Here is a 19,122-nt window from a genome sequence, read left to right on the forward strand (position 1 = left end):
TACTCCCTTCGTTCCTAAATATAAGTCTTTTTAAAAATTTCACTAAAAGGCTACATATGAATCAAAATAAATAAATATATACATCCGTATGTAGTCCTTCTAATGTAACCTTTAAAAGACTTATATTTAGGAAAGGAGGGAGTATATAGACATACTTTAAAATATAGATTCATTAATTTTGCTTCGTATGCAGTCCCCTAATGAAATATAAAAAAAATACTTATATTTAGGAACTAAGGGAGTAAAAAAAAAAATTCCATTTGTACTCCAGTTTCTACCCAAAAAAAAAAACCACGTCTAAGTTTAAATTCATTTACAGTGCACTTGTTCTGCAAATGCTTACGAACACCAGGCGTCTGAAATTATCACGCAATACATTTTCTGAGACTCGTCTGAAGATAATACTATTGTATGTACTACTAACCTGCACGAACCTGAACTGCCTCGAGTGAGTCCAACCTGGAGCAGTGGAGCGCCTGCAAATCCAACTCAAACGTGCGGAGTCGAGCGCGGGCGGGCACGATCCAAATCCGGCGCCCCGAGTCAACTTCACCGCGTCGGCACGACTCGAATCCCCGCCCTGCTGCCTGCTTGCCGCCGGACGGGGGAGGCTCCGCTCCTCTCACTTGCCGCTTGCCACGGGCAGCGACCGTGCGAGGGGATCAATGGACGTGGAACCCTCGCGCTCCGCGGGCCACGGCGAGCCCGGCGCGGCGGCGTGGGTGACGGTCGAGGAGTGGGGCGGCTCCTCCGGCTCCGCGCTCTCCCGCACCGCCGTCCTCACCGCCTCCGCCTCCTCCCTCACCTCCAACAGGTGAGGCCTCCCTCCCGCTCGGTTCCTTCGTTTCGACCCGCTCTCGTCTCACGCGCGCTCACCGTCCCAGGTTCGGCAGCCGGTGGGGGCGGATCGGCAGCCGCGTGCTCGGCGCCTTCGTGCCCGAGGTGAGTCAGCCAGCCTGACGCTCTCCACACTCGCCATTACGAGGCTGTTACAGCTATGAATTGTGATTAAGCTGCTGGCTCTGAATTTTGATTCTGGTGGAGTATTCTTCTCCGTTTCACTCGACACTCGACATTAGAATCTGCGTGTCAGTTACAGTCGTTACAGCTACGAATTATGACTAAGCTGGTGGCTCTGAATTTGGATTCTGGTGGAGTGTTCTTCTCCGTTTCACCTGTGGTAACTCATGAGCGAGGACTCTCTGATTCGCAGGGCTTTCCTGGTAGCGTCACTCCTGACTACGTCCCATTCCAGATGTGGGATACCTTACAGGTAAATCACTTTTCTACAGTAACTGTTTGCAAGCTTGTTGGACCACCAAACTACTTGGTCTTCAGTTCTTATATATGCCTTATCCATGGCTCTTTGTTATAGGGGCTCTCGACATACATCCGTGCAATGTTGTCTACTCAAGTAAGCTTGGCAGTGCTGTGTCTGTTCATCTTTGCTTTGTGTTTATGTATCATCGTTTTCCCGGTCTAAATGGAATGCCACCTGAACTGGCTTCAGGCCCTTTTAGGTGCCATTGGCGTAGGTGAGAAATCTGCTACAGTCATAGGTGCCACTTTTCAGGTAAATTTCCTCCACCAATCTCCATGTATATGATTCTTACATAGCATGCCTGGGCTTGCACACTTTCCTAGGTGCTAGCACATAACCTACGAATTATCTCATGAACGTGCATGAGCGTCCCCCCCTCACCCCCCTGAAAATCTGAATTTTGGATCGACATGCCCCTAGTAGCTGTTGCTGTGTGATCCATCATTTGAAGGGGCAAGCTTTGCTGTTTTGTTTGGCCAACAAACTAGCGATGATTCAAGCCTTTCTCAATTGCATGAGCTGTGTGTTGATTTGGCCATGAACTCGGCAGCATGACCTGCACCTTTGGTCTCAATGCTCTCCTTTTATTGGGTTTATTATTGCATTTTCTCCCAATTGTTTCTGAATACATTTTGTTCTGCCAGTGGTTTCTCAGGGATTTGACTGGTATGCTCGGAGGTATATTGTTCGCTTTCTATCAGGTACCCGGTTTTGTAACTAATTAGAATAGTAAACATTATCATCTTACCACTGGAATAATATGTTTCCTTATGAGATAATTGTGGTTTTCTGAGATAATTTGTTTGACCAGTTCATCATTTGTCTGCACTCTGTATTCATTATTATTTTTTCTCCCTTTTCCACACCAGGGATCCAACCTTGACAGCAATGCCAAAATGTGGCGTCTAGTTGCAGACTTTATGAATGACCTTGGTAATGCTCAACTTAAATCACATTAAATGCTACACTTCTGTTTCTTCGCTCCCTCTGCATTGCTCCTCTTGTGTCATATTGCCAAGTTAAGTTGTGTGCTAGCACCTTTTGAGCCTGACTTACTGTTCTTATCCCTCATTGCTTACCCAATCTGAGGTTTCTACTATCACTTTGAACTGTGAGTAGGATTTATTGAAATCTCTACAGTATTCTGCTATATTATGCAAATGGTACGATTTGATGTGCCACATGTTCCTGAAAGTACATCTTACATGAAATCTGGGTCATACAAACTTTCCTATATACATGAAAGTATAGTGACACCATTTTATTATTTTTTACAGGAATGTTGATGGATCTTTTAAGCCCTTTGTTTCCTTCATCATTGATAGTTATAATGTGCTTAGGCAGTCTATCTCGGTCATTCAGTAAGCCAGTTTACATGTTGAATTTTCAAAAAAGTTTAAGAGGAAATTTGTAATTGTTCTTTTCTTAACTGTTTTTTTTTTGCTGATGATGTATAGCCGGTGTTGCCAGTGGAGCAACTAGAGCAGCATTAACACAACATTTTGCACTTGCAAATAATGCCGCTGATATATCTGCAAAGGTACCTTTGAACAATCTCAAAATTTTGTAGATACATATTACATGGTAAATTATCGCTGAAATGTATCTGAAGGAACGCACCTAACTTTTCAGGAGGGCAGCCAGGAGACACTTGCAACAATGTCTGGAATGGGACTGGGAATGCTGTTGGCACATGTTACCAGGGGGCATGATTTGGTTGTATGGGTTTCGTTCCTTTCTCTCACGGTATTCCATATGTACGGTGAGTGTGTTATTAACCAGCCAGACATTGTCGATTACATTGTTTTCGGAAGAGGGCATTATAATTATAATCATGGCTCTGGTTTGCCTTACTGTTGCCGTCAAAAACAATTATGGTCTACGGGGTGAGAGGAAGAAAAGCAAAGCTTCTGCTTAGCCTTTTCCATTAGGCATATCCATGTGGTACTGCAAATTGTGTTGATATTGTCTGGAAGAAAACACTGCTGAAGGTGTTACATGTTAGAAATTGTATTATTTTCTGTTGCTTCATTATGGAAGAAGGCACCCAAAAGAAAATAAATTACCAAATGGAAAGCTAAAGTAATAGAAATATTTGAAGCCGTCCACCGTCCAGTATATGGTGTGCTGCATCAATTCCAGATTTCATTGGGTCCTGTCAATTTGAAATAGCAAGATATCCAAACAAGGCAGTAACTTGAATTTAGCTAACCAATTTTAAATTTGAAATTAAGATCCCCAATCCCAGTCTCCTGTTGGCTTTTTCTGCCACCAAGATTTATTTTCATGAGAAATCCAGTAGCAAAGTGTTGATGTGATAGTATGATACATTACCCACTTAGATTCTTTTGAACTGAGATAATATGTTCAATTAGCAGAACTGAGATATGAACACACTTCTTGTTTACAAATTTTTCCTGTTCTATGTGTGTCAATTCAGCAAATTACAAGGCAGTGCAGTCACTTTCACTCAGTACACTAAATTATGAGAGAACATCCATCTTGCTGCAGTATTTTATGGAACATGGTGAAGGTGCGCGTATTGCTTTTCCTTCTCCTTGGTTTCATGAGATCCATTCTGTTGTGAATTGCGGTTACGTTACCATGCAGGATCAGTTAGCATCTAGGAAACCAGCGGCATTAAGTTTGTGGTTAGCAGGCCATTACTAGCTGCATACCCACACCTAAAAAATACTCCTTTGTTCCTAAATATAAGACCTTTTAGAGATTGCACTATAGACTACATACGAAGCAAAATAGGTGAATCTATATTCTAAAAGATGTCTATATACATCCGTATGTAGTCCATAATGAAATCTCTGAAAGGTCTTATATTTAGGAACGGAGGGAGTATATTGCATGTTGTGACTCTTAGTTAATTATATTGCCAAATATGGCGTTTCGTCCAAGTTCGAGGCCATGCATTTTTTATGGACACTTTATTTTTTCATGTCTCATATGCACAATTAAGGTAGATCTGTCCATGGCATTCTAATTATTGCCTCAAGAATAACTTTTAACTACTTCGTTTATATGAGCCTGCAAAATTTTGATACAAGAAGTTACATTATTTAATCATCAAACTTTTTTGTGTGGAATTTTTCCAGTTCTTACACCACAGCAGGTTTCCAAGCAAGAGCATATTCTTCCATTCTGGTCAAGCTGGCGAAAATTACTTAGAGTTAAACTTCCGCATGAACTTGTAAACTTAGGTGCTAAAGCCTCGATGCTTACGCATTCTGACATGTAAGTTTTAACTTCTGAACTATGCTTTTATGTGTGTGACATTGCCTATGGATTAAAGAGTGAACTATAGTTGTTTGTCAAACTAAACAGGTTGCTGATTGCAAAAACAAGATCCTACTATACAAATGGTATGGTCTTTTCTTGGCTAATGCAGCAGTATATTGATTGCTGCTGACTTTCTTTACCTCCCGCTTTTGTTCAGCCAACTATTTTTTGCTCGACAAGGACGGCAGTGTTTGTATTTTCATCCACAAGCAGGCAGTGGCAACTGATGTCTTGAAGTCCTTCATTCATGGACTCGTCTTAGCACGATTGGTGCCGAAGAGCAAATCTTGTCATATGGAGGCTCACCAATGGATGGATGAGAAATACAACACCTTCATCTCAAAGGTAAAACGCTGTCACATTTTTAAGATGTCCATCTTGTGAACTTGCTGTAGTGTTGGTATTTAATACTTCACCAGGCTGGAGCTTAGCCTCTCAGTGTCCCTTTATAGGGTTAAAACCAACCTCGAAACAGACGCTCGAGATCAAAGAATCTGTTATTGAAAATCATGCATACAGTATTGATGGTAGGCTTGCGGAGCTGTACTTTACCCTCTCTGTGCTTTAACTAAGCACCAAATGGCGTTTGTCCTTTTTATATGGGGAAACAAATTGGTCTCCATGGAATCCATCCATATAGAATCTGAGCATTGCCCTGACGACATTCCATAATGCTGTTTTCAACACAACGTACTCCCTCCGATCCATATTAGTTGTCGCTGATTTGGTACAACTTTATACTAAATCAGCGACAATTAATATGGATCGTAGGGAGTACTAATATTTGGCTATTCAAACACCCACAGCGCGGCCATGTGCAGCTTTGTAGGACGGGGCTCTAGATGGCAAAATTTAGTGCCTTGGAAGTTATTTCGTGGTAGTCTAGTGAATATTCTTTGCAGTTATTTTTGTGTATCTGTTTTATTCTACCGTGATGTGTGATGATGGTTCATTTACCCCAAAACTGTTACAGCTGAAAGTGGAAGGCTACTCAACGGAGCGACTTCTGTCGCATTCAATTGTTTGGAAGGCACATTGGGTTTATGGTCCCTTGGATGAGAAGACCAAGTAGGAGGAAAGAGCTGGAGACAGCCATATCCACTTGACTAAGTAGTTGGTTATGCTAGTAATTTTTGTAAGAGGGTGCATGCAAACCGCTGTGTAAACGAAGGTCACCAAATCATATCGAAGTTTAAACGGACATAAAGAGAACCGTGTGTCATAAGAGCATCGACAACCGGAACCCATATCCATCCCAAATGTCTGGGTGGCATGCTAGGACAAAAAATTGCTACCCAACCAGACCTTGCAAACTTAGCTCAAACGTTAGGGCTGACTGGCGCTCTATGTGCGGCAAATATGTGGACCAAGTAGTTGGTTATGCTAGTAATTTTTGTGAGAAGGTCAATTCTTTCCGGTTTCAGTGAGAAGCCACCCCTTTGCCTTTGTGCTCTCGCGATGTCTTCCTCATCTGTTGTGGCCTTAGGCCATTGAGACGAGGTGGACCTCAGCCTTTGCTAGCGAGGCAAGAGGGCTTATGCTAATTTTAGATGTCTTTTTGTGTCCTTTTAGCATTTGTGTCCCGCTTAGGATGGCACGGCGGCTGCTTAAAGATGGAATAAGGTTCTCCCCGTCCAACCCCCATCCTCACTATGCGTCTTGCATCGTCGGAGGGCGTGTGTAGATGTGGCTTCGACATATCTTGCATGATTCGGTTGATGTTTGTTGTCGGTGGATTCACTTGGATTTGATCTTCAGTCGTATGTGTTGGTATGTCTACAAGTTGGACACTTCTGGTCTACGCTTCGTTTCGTTGGCGTAGTTATTGTTCTAGTGCATTTTCCCTGTGACAAGTTTGCCCGGCTTCGATAAAGTAGAGGTGATGACATCGACACGTCTTCATCGGGAGAGGTGATGACATGAGCGCGTCTTCGACTCATAGTGCATGTACTCATAGCTAGGTGGTCTATGAACCTGGATGTAATCTTTATTACTTCTGGTGTTCTTTCTAACCATAATGGTTGATGAAAATATCGTAAACTTTCCCCCAAAAAAGTAATTTTTGTAAGAGGGTGCATGAGAACTGCTATGTAAATGAAGATCCCAAAGCATATCAAAGTTCAAATGAACATATAACTATGTGTCATAAGACCATCTACAACCGGAGCCCCATGTCCACCCAAACGTCCTGGCGGCCTGCTCGGACAAAAAAATGCTACCCAGCCAGACGTGGCAAACTCAGCTCACACGTCTAGGCTCACCGGCACATCCCATACCGAGATCTATGTGTGGTGTATATGGCGACTACATAGTTAGTTATGCGAGTAATGTAAGAAGGCCAAGTCTTTCCACTTTCAGTGGGAAGCCACCCCTTTGCTCTTGTGCTCCCACAAACACGCTACTAGGTTTTCTTGCCTCTTGTCGGCGCCGCCGCAGGTCTTCCTCATCTTCTATGGCCTTAGTCCATGGAGACGTGGTGGACCTCGACCTTTGCCGGAGTGAAGGCTCCTGCTCAGTTTCTACATGTGTTCTTTCTATCCATTTATCATTTATGTACTACATGAGATGGCGAGGCGGAGGCGGTTCCCTTAAAATGGAATAATATTCTCCCAGCCCAACCCCATCCCGACGGTGCGTCTTGCTTGTCGGAGGGAGTGCGGAAGTGTCTCTACAACACATCCCTACCCATGCTGATTGATGAATAGATCGAAAGTTTCCTGAGAGAAAAAGTAACTTGTGTAAGAGGGTGCATGCAAACTGTTGTGTAAACAGAGATCACTAAATCATATCAAAGTTCAAACGAACATACAGAGAATTGTTTGTCATCAAAGCATTTACAACCGGACCCCCATATCCGTCCAAATGTCCGGGCGGCCTGTCAGTAAAATAATTGCTACCCAACCAGACATTGCAAACTTAGCTCAAATGTCCAAGCTTTCCGACACCTTCCGTACCCAACTCTATGTGTGGTGAATATGGGGACCAAGTAGTTGGTTATGCTAGTAATTTTTGTAAGAAGGCCAAGTCTTTCTGGTTTCATTGAGAAGCCAACGCTTCGCCCTTGTGCTCTCGCGAACATGCAATTATGTTTTATTGCATCTTGTCATCGGCGCCACAGGTCTTCCTCATCTCTTGTGTCCTTATGCCATGGAGATGCGGTGTACTTCGCCCTTTGCCGGCAAGAGGGCTCCTTCCTGGTTATCGCTCGGGTAGAAAACTGCTATCTAACCAAAACTTGGCAAACTTGGCTCAAACGTGTGGGCTGACTATTATGTCTCCAACTTATATATAATTTTTGATTGTTTCATGCTACTTTTATACCAATCTTATACTCCCTCCGTCCCAAAATTCTTGTCTTAGATTTGTCTAAATACAAATTTATCTAATCATGTTTTAGTGTTAGATACATCCGTATTTTGAGAAATCTAAGACAAGAATTTTGGGACGGAGGGAGTATATAATTTAGAGGTCATTTTTTTATCATTTTTGGGAACAAACCTATTAATTCAGTGCCCAGTGCGAGTTCTTGTTTTTTTCTTGTTTTTTTCATTTTCCAGGAAATCAATATCAAACGGAGTCCAAACATGACGAAACTTTACGGTGTTTTTTCTGGACCAGAAGGGATCCTAGAAGGTTTGGGAGGAAACCAGACCTACGGGAGAGCCACGAGCTCACAAGGCATGCGCTGGGGGGGGGGGTAGGGCCAGCCCGTTGAGCTCGTGACTCCCCCGTAATATGTCCTGACGTAATTCCACCTCTATATATTATCAAATATTTCCGAAACATCAGAGGGAACCCCGAAATACTTTTTCTGCCACCACAAGTATCTGTTCTGCAGTGATCTGTTTGTTGGGATTCGATGAATTGTGGATTGATGATCAGATCATTCATTGAAAGTAACCGAGTCTTTTCTAAACTTTATTATCCATGATTATTATAGGCATGTATGATTTCCTATTTATGAGTCTTGTTTGGCCAATTTGATGAGTAGATCTTCAGCGGGAGTTGTGCATTGTAGTAGGCTCAATCTTATGGTGTCCTCGCCTTGTGATAGAAGGGGTAGCAAGACACATATTTGTACTTTTACTACTAAGGATAAAATGACGGGGTCTGAACATATTGCTTGTCATACTTTGTCTACATCATGTCATATTACTTAACAGGTTACATTGTTTGTGATGAACTTAATACCTAGAGAGGCAAGCATAGAATCACACTCGAAGTGGAGTAATAATAGTAGATGCAGAATCATTTAGGTATACTTGTCACGAACATGATGCCTATATGTTAGATCATTGTCATGAATAACATCATAACTACGTGCTTTTCTATCAATTGCCCAACAATAATTTGTTTACCCCGTGTATGCTATTTTCTTGAGAGAGATGACTCTAGTGAAAACTATGACCCCTAGCCTATTCCACCTATTTACCTAAGCTCCATTTACTTGTTTTAACTTATTTATATTTTATTTATTTTGTATTTTTTCTATCTATCACTACTAGATTTGATCTTTCCAATTAACGAGTACAAGGGGATTGACAACCCTCTTACCTGCGTTGGGTGCAAATATTTGCTCTTATTTGTGCGGTAACTATCGACGGTTGATTGCATGATTCTCGTATTGGTTCAATAAACCTTGGTTCTCACTCAGGGGAATACTTGTTGCCACACTACTACATCAATCGCTTCCTCTTTGGGGAAAACCCAACGCATCTACAAAGTAGCAGAAGGATTTCTGGCGTTGTTGCCGGGGAGAATCACCAATCATATTCAGGTTCCTTTACACACATTATCATTTACTTGTTATACCTTTTATTTTCTTTTACTCACTTTTTTACGAAAAAAATCTAAATACAAAAGTGTTTATCATGCTTGCTTTCTTGTCACTATGTCTCAAGAAAACACCAAACTACGTGACTTTCCAACACTAATAATAATGCTTTTATTAGTACTCATATACCACCCGCCACTAGTGTGGAGTCATTTGATATTAATGCCACATTGCTAAATCTTGTTATGAAAGAATATTTTGCTAGAAATCCTAATGATGTCGCATTCCATCTTAATAGTTTCGTTGAATTATGTGATATGCAAAAGAAAAAAAAGATGTGGATAATGATATTGTCAAGTTAAAATTATTTTCTTTCTCATTAAGAGATAAAGATAAAACTTGGTTTTCATCCTTGCCTCGTAATAGTATTGGTACTTGGGATAAATGTAAGGATGCCTTCATTGCTAAATATTTTCCTCGTGCCAAGATAATATCTCTTAGGAATGAAATCACTAACTTTAAACAAAATAAGCAAGAACATGTTGCACAATCATGGCAAAGTATTAATTAATGATTAGAAATTTCCCCACTCATGGTTTGAAATTATGGATGATTATACAGAACTTCTATGTTGGATTAAACTTTGCTTCGAGAAACCTTCTAGACTCAGCTACATGTGGAACATTTATGGAAGTAACACTAGGGGAATCCATGAAGCTACTCGACAACATAATAACAGATTACTCCCAATGGCATACCGAGTGATCTCCAACTAGTAAGAAGGTAAACTCTATCGAAGAAGTTTCCACTCCGAGTGACAAAATGGATAATATTATTAATATGCTTGCTAGTAAAAATGCTCATGTTGATCCAAATGATGTTCCTTTATCTACCTTGATTGAGCAAAATAGTGATGCTATTGATGTGAATTTTGTCGCTAGAAATAATTTCAACAATAATACTTATAGAGGGAACTTCAATCCTAGACCGCATGCCGATAATCCCTCTAATAATTATGGTAATTCCTATAGAAATTCTTATAATAATAATAGGATACATTGTGAACTTGAGAACAATATTAAAGAATTTATTAGTTCTCAAAAGATTTTTAATGCCGTAGTAGAAGGAAAACTTCACAAGATGGAAGATATGGCTAGAAACATGGATAGAATTGCTCATGATGTGGAAACTCTTAAATTAAAATGTTGCCACCTAAGTGTGATATTGATGAGTCAATAAAATCTATCAAAGTCTCCATTAATGAAAGGAAGGAGAGAACCGTTAGGCTGGGAGCTAAGCCAGAATTCCTAAAAATAACTATTCCACCCGATTTTTATCATAATCATGATGAAGATACTAAAATGATTGGTGTCTTAACAATTTAATAATTGTATAGTAATATGAAACTTTATGAAAAAGGGACTCAAGATGAGACAACTTTATCTAGAGGGCATCTCAATTATTTGGAGAGTGATGATCCTAATGAAAAAAATATCAAACGTGGGTTTGAAGAGATAGTGATGTGCCCACTTTGGACTGTAAAGGAGTTAATTTTGATAATTGTTATTTAATTGATTGTATGTCTCTATTACAATCCATGATAAATTCACGCAATACTTACGAACAAAATAAAGCCTTCACTAGATATATCGTTGATTCTATCTTGAAAGCTAATTAGGAAAAAACTAGAGTTGGAAGTCTCGATCCCTAGGAAATTACAAGATGAACGGGAACATACTATCAAGTTAAAGTTAAAGATTATGAATGTAATGCTTTGTGTGATGTATGTGCTAGCATCTCTAGTGTACCAAAATCTTTATGTGACATTCTAGGTCTCGCCGATATGGATGAAAGTTCCCTTAACTTGCATCTTGCGGATTCAACTATTAAGAAACCATTGGGTAGAATTAATGATGTTCTCATAGTTGCAAATAGAAATTATGTGCCCAGGGATTTCATTGTGCTTGATATTTAGTGCAACCCATCTTGTCCTACAATACTTGGTAGACCTTTCCTACGAACCATAGGTGTAGTTATTAATATGAAGGAAGAAAACATAAGGTTCCAATTTCCAGTAAAGAAAGGAATGGAACACTTCCCAAGGATGATAATTAAACCACCTTAGGAATTCTTTATGATAGCCACCTATTGAATTAACTTGAAGAATGAAAAAACGTGAAACTTCACATTATCCCTAGTTAGGGGCATACAACAATAGCGGTTGTTGGGAGGCAACCCAATAGTTATCTTGAAATATTGTTTTTAGTTTCTTTTTTGAGTGATGACATGATTGTTCTACTGTAATGATTGTGTTTTTATGTTTTAGTTTGTGTTTGTGCAAGTAAAGCCTTTGGAATAATTTGGATGATAGTAGAATTGATACGATGCAAAAAAGAAACTTTTATGTCCAGTATTTAATTTCTCCTTTTTATTGGAAAATATTTTTGATCTGATTTTTTATACAATATTTCTATACAAATTGCCCAAGTCTTTCTAATATTTTAGAATTTTTGGATTTACATAAGTATGGTTTCAGTACGGATCATTACAGACTATTTTGCTTTAGACAGATTCCGTTTTTTGCTTGCATAGTGCGCTTGTTTAGTTAAAATTCTATGGATTATATTGGGGGGTATAAGTCATGGGAAAGTTATAATTTAGTTCAAATTTTGCAAGAAGAATTATGAACCTATTTGCAATAGTACCTAAAGTTTATGATTTGCCTATTATACTAACGAATCCCACGATGTTTCTCTTGAGTTTTGTGTGCTGAAGTTATCAAGTTTTGGGTGAGATCATGATGGATGAACGAATAAGGAGCGGCAAGACCCTAAGATTGGGGATGCTCAAGGCACCCCAAGTTAATATTCAAGGAATACCCAAGCGTATAATATTGGGGATGCCTCAGATGTCATCCCCTCTTTCATCTACAATCTATCGGTATGTTATTTGGAGATATGTTCTTATTCATCACGTGATATGAGTTCTGGTTGGAGCGTCATGTATTATAGTTTGTTTGATTTTTAGTTTGCCACAGTCATTGCTTGCTAGACACATATTTTGAGAGAGACACGCATACATCATAATCTATTAGAATGTTCTTTATGCTTCACTTATATCTTTTGTGTTAAGGCCATTGTGCTTAATGTGCTTCACTTATATCTTTAGAGCATGGTAGAAATTATATTTCGTAGAAATCCTTATCACTCTCATGCTTCACTTAAATCTTTTTGAGAGTCTCATAAATAGGAAGTGATAATTTGCACTAGTTAAATGTTTAGTCGGAAAAGGATAGGTATACAAGAGGGATAAATAGAAACTTGCATGTAGATCAGTAAATATGAAATGTATGATCAACGGTATTGGAGTTATAATAGGGAGAGTTACTAGCTTGTGGAAATTGATTAGTAAGAATAATGATATTAAGGTCTGTGATCCACCATGTATTAAAGTGTCGGTTGTGGCATGACCAGAAAGTTGGAGTGTCTTGTATCCTTGATTGAAAACTATGTGAGGTGTCTAGCCGAGGGCGCATGTTGGTTAACTTGTCCCAACCTCCTCCCTAGGAGTATGCGATGATTGCTTTGCTTCAACGGAGCTAATAGAGTAAGTAGCTGAGTTCCTTGTGTTTAACATGAGTTTGTGGATCGTAAGCACTTCTATCCTTCTGCAATTTGCTATCCTCTTCGGTACCTGATACGTCTCCAACGTATCTATAATTTTTGTTTGTTCAATGCTATAATATTATCATCCTGGGATACTTTTTGGGTCTTTACATACCAATTAATATTATTTTCGAGCAATAACCTATTAACCGAGTGCTCAATGCAAGATGTTGTTTTTTGCATGTTTTTGGCTTTTCAGGTTACAATACCAAACGAAGTCCAATTGCCCCGAAACTTCTTTATGATTTTTTAGACCAAAAGAAGACTCGGAGGCTTAGGAAGGAGGCCTGAGGCCACACGAGGGACCCACCACACAACAGGGCGCACCCAAGGGGTGGTCTTGCCCTGATGTGTGGTGGGCCCTCCATGCGCCTCTTGACTTCCCTCTTCGTTCTATAAATCCTCAATTATCCCAAAAACCCTAGGGAGCCACCCAAAACACTTTTTGCAGCGAAAAGTCTCTGTTCCATCGTGTGCCCATCTGGAGCCCTTTTCTGGTGCCCCGACGGGGAGGGGATCGATCACAAAGGACCTATACAACAACCTTGCTTCCCCCATGGTGATGTGTGAGCAGTTTACCACAAAACTATGGGTTCGTAATTAGTGCCTAAATGACTATCTCTCTCTCTCTCTTGATCTTCAATGCAATGATCATTGCATTTTGATACGTCTCCGACGTATCTATAGTTTTTGATTGTTCCATGTTGTTATATTATCATCCTAGGATACTTTTTGGGTCATAAACTCATAATTCACCAATTTATATTATTTTTGAGCACTAACCTATTAACCCAGTGCCCAGTGTCAGTTGCTATTTTCTGTGTTTTTTTCAGGTTTTCAATATCAAACGAAGTCCAATTGCCACGAAACTTTTTTATGATTTTTTTTCTCGACCAAAAGAAGGCATGGAAGCTTCGGGAGGAAACATGAAGCCACACATGGGGCTTCCAAGGTAACAGGGCACGACTAGGGGGGAGGCCATGCCCTGATGCCTTGGCGCGCCCCTGTGGACCCACTTGCCTCGTTCTCTAGCCTATAAATTCCAAAATACTCCATAAACCCTATAGATCATACGAAACACATTTTACGCTGCCGCAAGTCTCTATTCCATGGTGATCCAATCTGGAGCTCCGTTTCGGCACCCTACCGGAGGGGGGATCGATAAGGAGGGCCTCTTTATCAACCTTGGTGCCCTCCTGATGATGTGTGATTAGTTCACCACACACCTACGAGTCTGTAGTTAGTATCTAGATGTCTCTCTCTCTCTCTTGATGTTCAATACAACGATTATCACATCTTTGCTTTGATCTATCCGATGTAATTCTTTTGTATGGTGTGTTTGTTCGGATCCGACGAATTGTGGGTTTATGTTCATATTATTCATGAAATATATTTGAGTCTTCTCTGAGTTTTATGATTCTTATCTGCATGATCATCGTAGGTTCGTAATTCCCTCTGATCTGTTGAATTTCTTTGGCCAAGTAGTTTGGTAATTCTTCAGTGAGAGGGGTGCGTTGTAGTGGGTTCAACGTGGCGATCTCCTGTATCCCAGTGACATAAGGGGACAAGTTGTGTCTTTGTTTTGCTGCCACCAAGGATAAAACAATGGGGTTTATTCATATTGGTTGAGTTTACTTTGTCTACATCATGTCATTGTTCTACAAGCATTACTGTGTTTTACTTAATACTTGTAACACCCAAAAATTTAGCCATTATTTTATTTATTAAAATTTGGTCATGGTTATTTTAAATTTTATTTTTGGGTTTTCTGTTGTTTTCACATCCCTTGTTTGCTTTATTTTATAAAAAACTCTCTTTCCTAAGTAGAAGTTTTTGAAAAATATAAATTGACTTGAGTGTTTGCCTCAAATATTTTCCCCTTCATTTCCAAATCCAGTGAAGGCCTTTTTATAAAGATTTTCTTTTAAGTTTCACTTATTCAAAATTGACTTCTTAATTCTTTAAAGACCCGATTTGAACTACAACCATTTCGTAACTTAGTTTAAAAATTTCACAAAAAATTGTGGATGACCTATGATGCCCGTGGGTCAATTTTATGCAAAAACCTTGCCAAGTGTTGTTGAAAAATTGAGTTCATTATCTTCTTTTATCCTGTGGTCCAATATGGTGATTTGTACTACAACCCCTAGATATACTTCTTCAAAAATTCTAAAAAAATTTGGAGTTGTCAAGGAATTCATATTAATCACTTTTATGCAAAAACTCACTTTGGTGTTTTGAAACTTTTGAGGACCACATCCTATTTTCTTTTCTGGACCAGTTTTGCAGTTTGCACCACAACCCTATTGTTTTCTACCCCAAAGCTTGTGAAATTTTTACTACCCATAGAGAACCCTGCCAAACCCTTAAGTCCAGAGTTCTAGCCCCATTGATATTGTTTTAGCCCATGTTGTAGCCTCACTTTGTTTCTGTCCAGAATTGTATTTTCTCAAAACTTGCACTAGGAAGTTCTTGTTTTGCCCAATCTAACTACGCCATCTTTTTAGCTTCCTAAGATACCTTGGACTGGAATTTTTGGTGGCCAGAGAACCTCTCTAGATGCCCATGACATTCTGTCGAGCACCTTGTGTGCCTGACCAGAATTGGTATAGTTTTTAGGTTTCATTGGAGGTTTTCTTTCTATGCCCAACTAGCATGTCTAGCAGAACCTTGGTAAACCTCTTAGCCACCCAGTGGAATTTCAACTCAAACCTAATGCCCTAGCTCGCCCTGGCATTTCATCGAGCACCTCTCGGGCATGTCCTGAGCGTGCCCATGATGACGCACAAGTATAGGGGATCAATCGTAGTTCTTTCGATAAGTAAGAGTGTCGAACCCAACGAGGAGCAGAAGGATCTGACAAGTGGTTTTCAGCAAGGTAAAATATGCAGGCACTGAAATTGTCGGTAACAAGTGATTGTATGGTGAGATGATTCGTAGCAAGCAACAAGTAACAAAAGTATTAACGCTGCAGCAAAGTGGCCCAATCCCTTTTGTAGCAAGGGACAAGCCTGGACAAAGTCTTATAGGAGGACAAACGCTCCTGAGGACACACGGGAATTTCTGTCATGCTAGTTTCATCATGTTCAGGTGATTCGCGTTCGTTACTTTGATAGTTTGATATGTGGGTGGATCGGCGCTTGGGTACTGCCCTTACTTGGACAAGCATCCCACTTATGATTAACCCCTCTCGCAAGCATCCGCAACTACGAAAGAAGAATTAAGACAAAGTCTAACCATAGCATTAAACTAGTGGATCCAAATCAGCCCCTTACGAAGCAATGCATAAACTAGGGTTTAAGCTTCTGTCACTCTAGCAACCCATCATCTACTTACTACTTCCCAATGCCTTCCTCTAGGCCCAAATAATGGTGAAGTGTTATGTAGTCGACGTTCACATAACACCACTAGAGGAAAAACAACATACAACACATCAAAATACCGAACGAATACCAAATTCACATGACTACTATTAGCATGACTTATCCCATGTCCTCAGGAACAAAAGTAACTACTCACAAAGCATAATCATATTCATGACCAGAGAGGTAATGAGTAGCATCAAGGATCTGAACATAAACTCTTCCACCAAGTAATCCAACTAGCATCAAGTACAAAGAGTAATCAACACTACTAGCAACCTTACAAGTACCAATCGGAGTCGCGAGATGGAGATTGGTTACAAGTGATGAACTAGGGTTTGGAGATGAGATGGTGCTGACGAAGATGTTGATGGTGATGAGTCCCCTCCGATGAGAGAAGTGTTGGTGATGACGATGGCGACGATTTCCCCCTCCGGGAGGGAAGTTCCTCGGCAGGATCGTCCTGCCGGAGCTCTAGATTGGTTCTGCTCAAGTTCCGCCTCGTGGCGGTGGCGAAACCACGAAAAAGCTCCTCCCTGATTTTTCCCTACACGAAACCCTTCATATAGCAAAAGAGGGGGGCAAGTGGGCCTGCAGGGTGCCCACAAGCCCTCATGGCGCGACCTGGGGGGTGGTCGCGCCGTGCAGGCTTGTGGCCACCTGCACGCCCCCTCTCGCACTTCTTTGGCCCAGTATTTTTGATAAATCGGGAAAAAATCCTCGTTGATTTTCACGGCGTTTGGAGTTGCGCAGAATAGGTATCTCAACTTTGCTCCACTTTTAGGCCAGAATTCCAGTTGCCGGCATTCTCCCTCTTCATGTAAACCTTGCAAAATAAGAGAGAAAAGGCATAAGAATTGTACCGTGAAGTGAAATAACACCCCAAGAAGTGATAAATATCAACATGAAAACATGATGCAAAATGGACGTATCAACTCCCCCAAGCTTAGACCTCGCTTGTCCTCAAGCGAAACCGAGCTCAATAAATATGATCACATGTTTAGGGAGAGAGGCGTCGACAAAACAAGATACGAACATGCATGCATCATGATCAAGATCAGAATAGCAATACCAACATATAATCTCTCATGCTAAAGTGATAATTCCTTCACAAAGTAAAGCATGGATCAAGAACCTTACCGAGAAGTAACAACCGATAGCCTTTAGTCATTGAAGCAATTGCAATTTATCACTACATCATAAAGAGTCAAATAAGAGCTTGTAAAGCAAATCCACATAATCAATCATTCTTTCGTTCTCTACAATTGCTACAACTCATGTGGTACTCATGAGATCAAAGTTTTAGCTGGAAACAGAGAGAGACAGGGGCTTATAGTTTTGCCTCCCAACTGCTTACCTCAAGGGTAATGTCAACAATAATAATTCATGAATGCCTACCTCCAAGTTGACATAGGAATATAGATCTTTCCCTAGCATATGACGTTAGCCAAGACAAAGGTGAAATAAGGAATTGGTGAAGATCACCATGACTATTTCAAGGGCAAAAAGTAAAGGTACAAGATAGGCCCTTCGCAGAGGGAAGCAGAGGTTGTCATGCACTTTTGAGGTTTGGATGCGTCTCCTCTTAGTGCGGAGGAACATCACTTTATATTATTGCCTCTTGTGATAAAGAACTTTATTATGCAGTCTGTCGCTTTTATGTCTTCCTGATCACAGGTTCGTACAAAGCTTATTTTCCACACGCTAATAGATCATACATTTTAGAGAGAAATTTTTATTGCTTGCACCGATGACAACTTACTTGAGGGATCTTATTCAATCCATAGGTAGGTATGGTGGACACTCATGGCAAAACTGTTTTGAAGGTTTATGGATGCACAAGTAGTATCTCTACTTGGTGCGGGAGTTTTGGCTAATATGAGGTGGAAGTAATCGTCACATGCTAAGGGATCTCTAATCATATAACATTGTTCAGAGCCAAGCAAACACAATTCATTACGTTGTCTTCCTTGTCCAACATCTACTTCTAGGCATGCAATAGTTTAGTGAGTGTTCACAATCATAGATGGTGTCAGAGATGATATATTTATATGTGAACCTCTCCTTCTTTATCACTTCCTATTAATTGCAACAATGACCAAGGTCTATGTTTGCCTACCCTCAACAAGTTTCAATCCTCATTCTTTTTATATGTGAAGCCATCACTTCCCATAAGATCATTACATGATCTTTCATGCTCCTGTTCTATTCTCACTCTTTTGATCATGGCAAGAGGCAAAGCCCTTCAACTAAGACACTCTTTATTATTATATGGCTCACGAGCAAGAATACATCGGGGGTGACACAAAGCAAAACTCAAGACTAAAACACTAAGACTTTTAAACTACTAGAGAAAAAGAAAACTGAAAAGGAAAACTTAAAACAAAGTTAAAGGCAAAATTTGTGATGGTGATACGATACCGGGGCAACTCCCCCAAGCTTGGCACAAGCCAAGGGGATTGCCCATACCAATGATCAGTTGCCTTCCTTTGGTGGTGATGGTGGTGGAGTTGTTGAAGAGGTCTTGAGTTTGTTTAATTTCCACCTGAGCATAAAATTCTGCTCCCTCAGATCATCATTTTCCTCTTCAAGCTTCAACACCCTTTGGCACTTGAAGACTTGTTGCTCCATTGCTTCGAGCCTCGTCTCCATGCTCCCGGTCTTCTTAGGCCCCTCAACATCACGGATGTGCAACATCCCCTCACACAT

At 40.4% G+C, this 19,122-nt stretch overlaps 1 protein-coding gene across 2 annotated transcripts; it reads left to right on the forward strand.

Annotated features, from left to right (window-relative positions):
• The first annotated feature begins 459 nt into the window (after positions 1-459).
• LOC123449323 (protein root UVB sensitive 3) lies at positions 460-5,819 on the forward strand. 2 transcript variants are annotated; one of them, XM_045126509.1, is made up of 15 exons: positions 462-814; positions 885-942; positions 1,214-1,273; positions 1,376-1,414; positions 1,511-1,573; positions 1,966-2,022; positions 2,191-2,254; positions 2,599-2,682; positions 2,779-2,861; positions 2,954-3,083; positions 3,762-3,854; positions 4,429-4,567; positions 4,658-4,695; positions 4,770-4,957; positions 5,586-5,819. In XM_045126509.1, the coding sequence occupies exons 1-15, from the start codon at positions 666-668 to the stop codon at positions 5,682-5,684; spliced, it is 1,344 nt and encodes a 447-aa protein (XP_044982444.1). In that variant the 5' UTR covers positions 462-665; the 3' UTR covers positions 5,685-5,819. The 2 variants fall into 2 exon arrangements, with proteins under 2 accessions (XP_044982445.1, XP_044982444.1); XM_045126510.1 differs by lacking the exon at positions 3,762-3,854 and having other exon boundaries at positions 460-814.
• The last annotated feature ends 13,303 nt before the right edge of the window (positions 5,820-19,122 follow it).

The sequence above is a fragment of the Hordeum vulgare genome, chromosome 4H (genome assembly GCF_904849725.1).
Source record: "Hordeum vulgare subsp. vulgare chromosome 4H, MorexV3_pseudomolecules_assembly, whole genome shotgun sequence".
NCBI lineage: Eukaryota > Viridiplantae > Streptophyta > Magnoliopsida > Poales > Poaceae > Hordeum > Hordeum vulgare.

Coding starts and splice junctions, on each gene's coding strand:
- LOC123449323 (XM_045126509.1), top strand. CDS start 666: ATGGACGTGGAACCCTCGCGCTCCGCGGGCCACGGCGAGCCCGGCGCG. Junction 943..1,213: donor TCGGCGCCTTCGTGCCCGAG/GTGAGTCAGCCA, acceptor TCTGATTCGCAG/GGCTTTCCTGGTAGCGTCAC. Junction 3,855..4,428: donor TTTTATGGAACATGGTGAAG/GTGCGCGTATTG, acceptor GAATTTTTCCAG/TTCTTACACCACAGCAGGTT.